The following is a 12,119-nucleotide window of genomic DNA, read 5'->3' as shown; positions in this document are numbered from 1 at the left end:
GTGTGTGAAGTACACTGCTGAGGGATCAGGAGAAGTCTGCCACACCATGTGGGCAGACTCTCTGCCCAGGGATCAAACTCGTGCTGCAATGGCTTCAGACAGCTTCATAGGGCTTTGCTTTAACACAATGAGCCACCAGGGAGGGCCTCCCATAGTATTTAAATAAGCAAGTGAGAAATTTATTAAATGCCTCCTCTTAGTAAAGTACAAATGGCTCCTAAGTTGATAAATGTTAGGTGAACTGTAATTTGACATTTTAAAGCCAAGATACAAGTTTTGAAAAAACAAAGAATTCTGTACTCATCTAAAACAAGTGTAAAAGTAGCACTTTAGGGCCCTCCCTGGGCGCAGTCAGTTAAAGCACAGCACTAAGAAGCTAAGGTCACTTCGCATGAGTTCGATCCCACACCCGGAGGTGATCTCCATGGCGCAGCAGTGGACCTCTCCTGACCCACCCGCTGCTCCCCTCAGCAGTGTACTTCATTGATCTGCCTGTTCTACTCCCCACTCTGTCTCTGGTGAATCCTCTCACCACCCCTGCACCTCTGGCCTGTACCCTAGTTCTGTATGAATACATAAATAAAATTAAAAAAATAATAAAAAAAATAAAATAAAAAAAGGGAAAAAAGTAACACTTTGAAAATAATGAAGAGAGAGGGATTTTTAAAATACTTTATTACAAAATTGTAAGTTCCACAGAAAACTTAGCCAAAATATAGGGGAGAAAAAAAACACCAAAGTCCTATTTCTTTCAGGTAGTCCTGACAGCTTTTTAGGGGGGAAGTAAAAACTTTTAAACTCACATGGTAGAATTATTTTTTTTACCATTAAGTATTCTTTTATAGTATCACTGTAGTATTTGAAAGTTGTTCTATATTACTTAAAAGGGAGAAACTAGTTTCTCAGAAGTAACGACATCATTAACTAGGGACAGCTAAATAATTAAACTGCTAAGAGAAATACAAAATCAATGCTTGAAAATATAGCCTGATTACTGAGATCCTTTTAAACACAACTACAAATTCTCAGTTTAAAATTTTTTAATGAAATGTGAACTTTTAAAATGGCACATAGATTACATTACATTAAACCTATCTAATACATAAAAAGCTAACCCTGATCTCTCAAACAATAGAAAATAATATATGAAGTAAGTTAATGATTTCCTTTCATGCCCACCTAACTTCTCCCCAGCCCCCACTACTCATCTAGTTACAGCTGACAAGATGGCTGTTAAGCAAGCAAGATCACATAACTATAATCCCACCTGGATGGATTAATTCAGTCACCAAAAATGAAATTGGACAAATGATATAAATTTTGCTTATAGGACTCTCAAGGCTGCAGATAACAACTTACTGTTATCAAATCAGACTTAAGCTATTTCTATAGTAACATGAGCAAACTTTCTACACTCATGAAAATATTACTACTAAAAGTAGTGAATAAAAACACCAGAAATCGAAGAGCTAGCTTGTTTAAAAAAAAAAAAACCCAAAATTTGTACATTAATATTTACAATATTTAAAACCTTGTAAATTCAGTATTTCCTTACTTTTAAAAGATTATTGACTTAACTATGAACCTAAAATTACTTTTTCTGATTTCTAAAAGCATTGGGTTTTCCTTTGTCATGACATACAATGTCTGCTTAGAGTGATCAGAAGGGAAAACTCATAAACTGAATGCTTTAACAGCTGCCAGATTACAAAATTCTGTGACTCATTCTTTTAAATTTCTATATTTCTATATTATAAATGACTAAAAAAATCTTTGGCAAAACTCACCTGTTTTAAACATCATTTTAAAGCACATTTCACTCATCATTAAAGAAATTTACCAAATCAATACAATGCTGAATCTTTGGGATGATCCCAATTTTTATACACAAAAACAAATCATGGGGCCCTCCCTGGTGGCTGCAGCGGGTTAAAGCACTACGCTAGGAAGCTTAAGCCACTTCCGCATGAGTTCGATTCCCGCCGGCCCGTGGAGAGGACCTCTCCTGACCGCCCGCTGCCCCCCTCAGAAGTGTACTTCCTCGATCTGCCTGTTCTGCTCCCCACTCTGTCTCTGGTGAATCCTCTCGTCCCCCGCATCTCTGGCCTGTACCCCAGTTCTATATGAATAAATTTTTTAAAAAATCATGAAGCTGCAAGGCATCATAATTATCTAGTCAAATGACCTCATTTTACAAAAGAGAAAATAAACCTAGAAAGAGGCTCAAGTTTATGCCCAGTCACATGACTACTTCATTACAGAAGTTGGATTATTACTGATTAGGTGTTGTACTAAGCTTTTATATTCTCCTGAATCAATGTCTATTTAGGGCCCAAAGTAAACCCATCAGAACTGAAGTCTGATTACATTATAAAATTCAGAAACTGCTTGCTAAAGCAAAGTTATACAAAAAGTAGGATGCTAAAAGCTCTTAGAATGAAAGTTTCAAAATATTAATAATACTACATTCTGGATGACTCCCTCACCTACAGAATTTCACCTAGTTTAATAAAGACCAAGAACATAGTAAAATAAGCTCCTAATTATATAAAGACAGGAGTGTGGATTTGGGTTTTACCTGTAGTCCTTTCAATTTTTATAGCATTGTATTCATTGTTAATCAAACTTTAATGTTTAAAGTGAATATGGGCAATAGATACTTTATAGTATTTTTGCAACTTCTGGAAGGGCAACCTTTTTTCCAAGTAAGTCTTTAAAAGGAATTAAAAAGAAATCATAAATGGAAATCTTTTAAATAAAAGCACTCCTATTATTTTTTTTTAAATGTTAAAAAAAAAAAAACACAAAATGCAGTTGTTCAAAACCAGAGCAGAATGAACTTCAATGCATATAAAATTCTAAAAACGTATAAATGGTTGTCAGTTTCCAGGACCAGTATGCAGAATGTGACAAAACAACCTACCCACATTATAAATGTTTGAAAAAACCCCACTAAGTAAGGTACATATGAGGGAAGTTGGGAGGAGTGGGAGTTTATAAGTGAAGACAGGAGAGTAATCCATGTGGCAATGGATCAGAGTTGGTTAGTTTAATATAGGTACGATGATTAAAATGTAGAAAATATTTATACATATGCATGTGCACATACACTTCTTTCCTCTGTCATTTTAGAAACAATGATATTCCAGAAGCAGTCAGCACAGATTTTGACTTCTACTATCATTCTCTGTGAGAAATGGCACAGGAAATACACATGGTGAGTTTACAGCCAAAAAGTGAGGCCTTCAGAAAACTCACAATGATGTCAAAGGATATAAGTGCCAATGACAGTTTCCAATGGTCAAAGCTAGAACAGTTTGAATAACAAATTAAAGTGGTACTGGCTTATAACACAACAAATAAATGAGTCAATACTGATATGATTGAATAAATAAATTAATGGACAAGAGACTAAAATCCCAAGCACAAAAATTCAAAGTAATTTACATAAATATTCCCAGCAAAATGTAACTCCCAGTCTTTAAGTGTGGATTAAGTGATCTCTTTTCAAATAATATAGTTGGCTAAGGGGAGGTTAAGTAATTTTAAAGTAAAGAAAACTAACACCATTTCAGTCAGATAAGTAAGGAGAATAGTAAAAGTCGTGTTGACAGTATGTGTTCTTGATGTGATGACAATGGCAATTTACTTCCCCAAAACTCATGACCCCACGAGAAAAGTACCAGACATATCCCAACTGAGGATAGGGACAAATACCTAATACTCCTCAAAACTATCAAGGTCATCAAAAATAAGGAAAATTTGAAAAACAGCCATAACCAAGGGGACCCAAAGAGACAGTGACAAAATGTAAAGTGGGATCCTGTATGGGGCCCTGGTATAGAAAAAAAAACACTGAGTAAAAACTGAATAAAGTTAGTAATAATATACAAATCCATTAGTTGTCACAAATGTACCATACTAATATAAGATGTTAACAGGAAAAACTGGGTCTGGGATATATGGCAGCTGTACTACTTTACCAATATTTCTGAAAATCTAAGAAAATCTAAAGTTGTTACAAAAACAAGTTTATTTAAAAATAAAATTTCTGGCCCTCCCTGATAGCGCAGCAGGTTAAAGCACAGCACTGCAAGTGAGCCAGTTGCTTCAGTGCGAGTTCGATCCCCAGCCCGGAGGTGATCCACATGGCCTGGCAGACCTCTCTGGACCCACCTGCTACTCCCCTCAGCCGTGTACTTCGTCAGTCACCTGCTCTTCTCCCCACTCTGTCTCTGGTGAATACTCTACCACCCCTGCACCTCTGGCCTATACCTGAGTTCTGTGTACATAAGTAAATCGTTATTTTTAAATAAAATAATAGTTTATTTTTACATTTGTGCATTTTTCCACTTCAGTTGTAATCCCCATGGGCTTCCCATCACCAAATCACCCATGTGCCATCACCATAGTCCAGTGCATTTCCCTTCCCCCACTGTTTTTGATCCCATTCTCCACTCCACCCCATAAAGTGTCTGATATATAGCTGTTCATTATTAAAATAAATAAATCTTTTTTAAAATCTCATTAAGAATTTTTTTTCTTTAAAAATTTTAAAGCAAAGCAAAAATAAGAAAAAGTTTAAAGACAAACACCAAACTCCCACAGTTACACCTCTGGGAAGACTAAAAAGGAATGAAAAGCAAATATTCCTTTACAAACCACTGCTTGACTCTATGAAGAATGGAGTTCTGTGCTGTTTTAAAGTAAGAAATCTTCTATTTTAAATGTCACATTTATGCACATGTTTATTTTTTATTGCTATTCACAAAGTATCTGTTCTCCAGAAAGATATCCATAAGACATTAAGTCTCTTATTAACTAATAACTGATAATGCAATATATGAATTTTTTTAAAAGTCAAAGATAATAAACATGTGAAATGAACATTTTTAATCAGTAAGACAGTATTTCATTAGAAACTTTCTTAAATTTGATCAGCTTAGAATTAGTATTTAGAACATTTAATAAAACCTGTGTTATTGAGAAAAATGAGTCAGCCTAATTGTAATAGCAAGGTGTGCAGAGATGTGTGGTAACACTTTATTACTATACTTGGTGAAAGGAACAACACACACTGCACTTCTCTCTATACAGCTACTAAAAGCAATTACAACAAGTATGTAAAAAATAAATTTAATGCATGGTGTTTACCAATTGTCTAGTACAGTGACAAAAATGACTTAGGAAAGAAGAAAAGGCCATCAAGCTGATTATCTGCATTAATCTCCAATTAACGTGTTAAAAATTGCTTTACATAAATAAGCATCTTCCAATATCACAAGAATATGGTTCCACTAAACAGAAGTACTGTCTAAAATTAACCTAATAACAAATTAAGACATCAATTATTTTAAAGCCCTAAAAACAAAAAAGAGGATGTCACTTAAATTTCTTTTAGCCTTTTTTTATATTAATAAACATTTTTTAAAATCTCTAGGTAAGATTTATTTTATTAAAGATTTATTTATTTGTTTATATGTAGACTTGTGGTATAGGGTGAGGATTCACCAGAGTGGAGAGCAGTATAGGGATCCCCTGAAATACACTGCTAAGGAGAGCAGCAAGTGAGACAAAAGAGGTCTGCTGCTCCATAAGTGGGTCACCTCCCCTGGCTGGGGGTAAAACTCAGGCCTTATTGGTGACAGGGCTGAGCCTTAACCCCTAAGCTACCAGGAAGGCCCCTAAAATAACATAATTGGAATCTAGAAAAAAGTAATTTGAAGTTATATGCAGGCAAACCATTGGGTGGCGTCTGTTTACACAGTGCAGGATTTCCTAGAAGAGCTCAATTGGCCAATTGGTTTACACCCAAGCCAAGGGAGTTCTGCAATTTCCAGGGTAAGACAAAACTATTAAATCAATTAAATCTCCCCTAACAAGTGGTCAACAGTAGACCAGGTGAGAAAATAAGAAAATCAACAAGAATCTATCACAGCTACAAAACAACACAAAGCATACTAAGAATAGTTATAGGTTCCCATCTCCTGACATTCATAAATTCTGTCCATATTCAAAACACATTATAAAAATGTTCTCACAAAATACTCATGTGGTAATATCTGCTTAAAACATCACACCACAATTTTTTTAGTTATTTATGAGATAATTTCTAGGCTCTATAGTGGTGGGAAGTATAAAGAAAAGAAAGAATTTGTTCATAACTTGAAGTTAAGTGATGGGTATATATGGTTTACTGTACCATTTATTTTTGTATGCGTTTTAAATCTTCATTGCATAAACCTAAAATGTAAATAATACTATTTTTAAAAACTTTACTCCTAAAATTCAACAAAATACACACAACCAATTTTTTAAAATGGGCAAAGGACCCGAATATACATTTCTCCAAAGACGATAGACAAAAAGCTAGTAAGAACATACGATGAAATGTTCAATCATTAAGGAAATGCTAATCAAAACAACAGTAAGATACTACTCTATACCCATTATGATTACTATTAAAAAGAAATAAACAGGCAGCAGTCCTGCTTTTGAGTCCTGCTTTCAATTCATTGGGATATCTACCAAGAGTTGGTTGCTGGATCACGTGATACTGCTACTTTTAATTTTTGAGGAACTGCCATACTGTTTTCCATGGTACGTGCACCATTTTATATTCCCATCAGCAATGTACAGTTCTTCTGCATCCTTACCAACTATTTCTATGTTTGTTTGTTTATTTTTTAATACTTAAAAGAACAGGTTTGTTAGAGAAAGGGACAAGAGTAAAGACACTTGTATAGACACAGTGGGCGGGAAGAGCTGCTCCAAAGGGAAAGGCCCATCTGTGACTATGCAGGCGCTTCTTTCTACCAGCTCTCTCCCTCCTCAGGGCAGCAGCCTCCTGCCTGCCATGACCTGTACCTGTCAGGGCTTCTCATCACTGACCTCCCTCAGGAGAGGCCGCTCTCCTCGAGGCTGCCGGCCTGCAACCACTCAGGCCTTTCTCTTAGCAAGCCTGTCCCTTTGGAGCAGCTCTTCCCGCCCACTGTGTCTATACAAGTGTCTTTACTCTTCTGTCCCTTTCTCTAACAAACCTGTTCTTTTAAGTATTAAAAAATAAACAAACATAAAAATAGTTGGTAAGGATGCAGAAGAACTGTACATTGCTGATGGAAATATAAAATGGTGCACGTACCATGGTTAAACAGTATGGCAGTTCCTCAAAAATTAAAAGTAGCAGTATCACGTGATCCAGCAACCAACTCTTGGTAGATATCCCACTGAATTGAAAGCAGGACTCAAAAGATATTTGTATGCCCATATTCACAGCAGTTTTATTCATGATGATCCAAAGGTAGAAGGGACCCAAACATCCATCCACAGATGAATGAATAAACACAATATGGTATATACATATAATGGAATATTATTCAATGAATATTATTCAAAGAGAAAAGGAATTCTGACACATGCTATATGAACCTCGAGAACATTATGCTAAATGAAATAAATCAGACACAAAAGACAAATACATCAAAGTAGTCAAATTCACAGAAAGGGGAAAGGAGGCTGTCAAGGCTGGGGGAAGGGGGAATGGGTAATCTTTGGTTAGTAGATAAGGAGTTTGATTGGAGAAGGCAAAGTTCTTGACAAAGATGATTATAATGGTTGTCCAACCATATTATCTATTACTTTAAGTGACAAAAGTGACAAGTTATATGTATATATATTTACCAAATTAAAAAATAATTTAAAAGAAATAATTCTATGGGTGGAGTGGAGAATGGGATCAAAAATGGGGGAGGGAGGAAGTGCACGGGACTATGGTGATGGCACATGGGTGACTTGGTGATGGGAAACCCATGGAGATTACAATTGAGATTTAAAAAAAAAATGTACAAAATGATGTAAAAATAAACTATTATATAAAAAAGAAACTATCAATTTTCTCAATATTTTTATTAAAGTTTTCTATGATGTCCAACCTTATAAGCCACAAGTAGAGCAAAATAACCTTAAAAATCTTGACTTACCACTCTAAGGTAAGGCATCTTATTTAATCTTTATTTTATTTGAAACTAAAAGACATAACATGGACTCCATTTGCCTGCCCATTCCTCCAAGATCATGACTTTATCAAACACTTGAACACAAGTAATGGTTTGACCTGTCAGAGATGAAATTCTTTCCTCTATAATCTTGAGAACTTTTCTCAGAGATATAATTTCCAAAGATGTTCCACAGTGTCATCAGACTATAATAGAAATTTATGTTATGTGAGGATTATAAGCATGCTGGCAATTTCTTCAGCAAGCAATTGAGTCAAGTCTAAAACTAAACGTCCTGCAGGCCATTTTTATGCTTATATAGCAGGGTCATCACTGCTCACTTATATTGAATTCAAACCCAAATATCTCAAAACATTTCTAGAATTACTTGACAAAACTGATGACATCGGCAAAGGTCCATTCCAGTAAGGCTAACAGGGCCTGGAACAGATAAACAGCAATACAAGTACTCAGATGGAAACATCACACTGGTTCTCACACAGGACCTACCTAGACCTTTCTCAATAGTGCTTCCCAATGTGTGAACATACCATTTTCCTTTCAAAATGCAGAAAGGGAACCCAGGAGCCCAATCTTTCTGTGTAGTCTGAAATGATGCTAAATTCAAGTTGTACACACAATGAACTACCAATAAAAAGACCATAAAAGCAAAAAAGTGCATTTATGAATGAATCATACAGCTTTCCATTACATTTACTTAGCAAGATGACCAGCTCAATTTGATTAACCAGCTCAAACAGAAGTCAGAAAGGCTTTTTGTAACAACCAGAGTATCATGTTCCTATCAAGTTGCCTGGACAATTCACTGACATTCTATAATTCAAAAGCCTTTTAAATATGTATATTCTCTGACCAAGCATTTCAATAACTAGAAGTTTATACTAAAAAAATAGTTGAAGATGAAAGGAAAAAATTATAAACAGGACCAACAGGCAACTGATTAAATTATGTTCAGTCACAGATGCTGTGCAGACTTTAAAAATATTTGACATAGAAAGATATTCATATACTACATGAAAAAGCACGATGCAAAATATTAAAATATGAATCCATTTTGTGTGTTATATATTGTGTGCCTTTGTACATACAGGTGCATGAATATACATAGCACGAGTAGGTGCAAATATAATCAGGGCCCAAGGTGTATGTAAAGATGAGCTTATGTATGGGTGTATAAGAAATACACATGTATGTGTATGTATCTACAAATATAAATATTTATATTTAGACCCCAGGTCTGTGTTTCAAGTAGGTGAGTATATATTCAGCCTTGTAATCACTACTTAGAAGCTGTGACCTTGAGCAAGTTACCAAGCTTCTTAGAATCCTGACTTTGTCATCTATACAATATTAAGCTCTGCCTCATAGGGGTTTTGTGAGGATCATGTGAAATAAAGGGTATAAAGCAATCAGTATTGTGTTTGGCGCCTATAAACGCTCAATCAATATTAGCTTTCCTTATCTATATACATGTATACTGATCTATACTTGTGTGTATTTACCTGGCTATAAATGCACGGGGGTACACATAAAAATATTAACTTAGGTTATCTGGGTGATAGGTTTCTGTTCTGAAATTTTTATTTGGCTTTCATATTTTGCAATTTTCCTAGGAAGATAATTTGTTTACTTTTCTAGATTACTTCTTCAAAATAATTATTTTTTAAAATAATATAATATGTCCTGTCACTGACATAATTCTATTCTGCATATTTAAAGCTATTAAACACTACACCAAGGAATACATAATCATGATATTCCTCCAGTGTGTTGGCACTGCCTAAGAGCTCAAGATGGCAGTACAAAGAAAAGCCACAGCTTTTTGCTTGTTTGCCTCATCCAAGGCAGAATGAAAAGAATGAATCCGATCACTATGTGATACAACTGATTTGCAAACACCTTCATGACAGTTATGTGACACCTGTCGTTCCCATTTATTAAAGCAGGGAGGAAACCAGAGTCTTACCCAAGGTCATACAAAAAATAGGTGCTAGAACCCAGGCTGTAAGAAACCTAAGTATCAGACTGCATTGGCACAATTTGGTCATATTCATGAAACCAAGAGGCTAAATTCTTAACCAGTCATTTCAGGAGTCAGGCTGGAGGAGGGCGGATATTACAACATAGACTGATAACAACAAAACAAACCAGTAACTGGCCGCACCAGGGTTAATCTACATGTTTAATGGAATCGGTTTCTCTTATTTCTAAAATATGAAACTGTAAATCATTTATGATAGGGCATTTATTTTATAAAAGCTCGACCGACATTTGCATGAAAATTACAGTGAAAGCATTTGAAACAAGGCAAAACACAAGCAGCTATTTGCGGTTCCAATCAACATCAGTTACTACCTGGCTCAGTTCCCACCATTACGAAGTGTTGGGTTAAATTTCTCTAAAAAACCTGCTGAATGCCTAAATTTCCCAGGGAAAGCCGGCTAAAGACTCTTTTCCCTCGGGTCTCAATTTATAAATCATACCCGAGATAATAATCCAATCATCTCCTATATATTTCCCCAGCTAGGCTATTAAATCCCTTTCAACGTCATTCCCAAGCTTTTCTACACACACCAGGCACACGCCCTGCCGCCTTCACCGAAGCTCGACATTTTGGGGTACCGCCTCAGTGAAACATTGCCTTTTCCAAATCTACTGCAAACTGCGGGTTGCCTCTCGCTTCATTTTGACTTTTGTCTTAAAACAAGAGGGGGATGGGTTTCGAAAGACTCTGAAACCCTGAGTAATCGCATCTCGCTGCGGGGAACTGTCGGCGGCAGCGGCTGTGATTTTAATCTTTTTCTCCACCCAGTTTCCTTTTCCATTTCATGCTTGCCCCCCCCCCTTTTTTTTTCCTTCTTCTTTTCTTTCTTTCCAATGACATCAACCCAAAGGTGGAAACAGGAAAACTGAACTGCCACCATGATGATGACTCCTGAGGGTTGCGGATTCTGACTCGGGGACCCACCCGCCCTGAGAAATGTGGGGAAGGCGGCCGGGCGGAGCGGAGGTTTTTCCACCCCCCAGTCCTCCCCCACCCCGAGGTAACGCAAGGCCGGGCCCGGGCCGCGGCGGCCTCGACTCAGAGCTCCGGCCCCGCCGCGCCCGCCCAGGCCCAGCGCGGCCTGCTAAGCCGCGGCGTCCAGTTGGCCCCTAGCTGGGCTGGAGTGGACGGAAGGGAGGGCAGGGTCAGGCCAGGGGTCCGGAGTGAGACTGGGCGCTGCTCACCTGCTGGTACCGGCTGCCGCAGGCCGGCTCGACCGTCGCCAGCGCCGCCAACGCCAACGCCATGGCGCAGCCGGCAGCAAGGAAGTAGGGCGAGCGAGAGAGCTAGAGGCACGCGCGCTGCGGCCTGGAAACGCTGTGAGACCGAAGAGGACGCGCCTCGGGTGGGTCTCGATGGCCGCCGCCGCCGCCGCCGCTCCCAGCCCAGCCGCTCTCCTCCGGCAGTGAGAGCCGCCGCCAAGGCTCCGACGCGGCCCCTGGGGAGGAGGCGGGGACGACGACGACGACGCGGCGCCGCCGCCCCGCCCCCGCCTCGCGCCGACACCCCCGCCCCGCGGGGCCGCCGCCCGGGGCGGGGTCGGCTCCTCGGTCCCGCACCTCCGGGAGTGAGGAGACGCAAGCGACACCCCGAAAAAAGAATTAGTAGGAGGGAGATTACGGTGATGGGCACCGCGCAGCAAGCCCTCTGCTTTCCCTCAGCGTTGCTACCTAAAGTTCGTCACACGCCGGTGCCTGGGAGGCAGGAACTCGTCCTCGTTTATAGAGGTCGGGGCGCCCATAAGAGATTGACTGACAGCCTCACAAGGCTGCGAGCTGATCGCTAATGTCTGATTGCAGAATATCGGTTCTTATACCTTGCTTGCCGTCAGTCAGAAGCTAAATCCGGTAGCTCCATTGTGACTGGAAAGTGTACGAAATTCACATTTCAGTAACCATAAATAAAGTTTTATTGGAACAGGCTGGTTCTGTTTGCTTTACTATGGGCCGCAAATCCTAACTGACTTGCTGCTTGATCCTATACTGGAAAATAGTTGGCTGACCCTAAATCTTGGAAGACGACTTGGATCTCAAAGTATTTAAGGAGGAGAATATTAGCAC

The 12,119-nt window shown here is 38.6% G+C and overlaps 1 protein-coding gene across 1 annotated transcript in view; it reads right to left on the bottom strand.

Annotated features, from left to right (window-relative positions):
- The window catches only part of NDFIP1 (Nedd4 family interacting protein 1), a 42,113-nt gene extending 30,599 nt beyond the window's left edge, over window positions 1–11,514 (bottom strand). Inside the window, exon 1 of the mRNA XM_004686833.2 lies at window positions 11,244–11,514. Coding sequence (XP_004686890.1) covers window positions 11,244–11,306 — 63 coding nt within the window. The 5' untranslated portion in view covers window positions 11,307–11,514. The remainder of the gene's footprint in view (window positions 1–11,243) is intronic.
- Between the last annotated feature and the right edge of the window lie 605 nt (window positions 11,515–12,119).

Source organism: Condylura cristata, unplaced genomic scaffold, assembly GCF_000260355.1.
Source record: "Condylura cristata isolate star-nosed mole 26May11 unplaced genomic scaffold, ConCri1.0 scaffold00021, whole genome shotgun sequence".
Classification (NCBI taxonomy): domain Eukaryota; kingdom Metazoa; phylum Chordata; class Mammalia; order Eulipotyphla; family Talpidae; genus Condylura; species Condylura cristata.
This window is presented reverse-complemented; position numbering and strand designations above follow the sequence as displayed.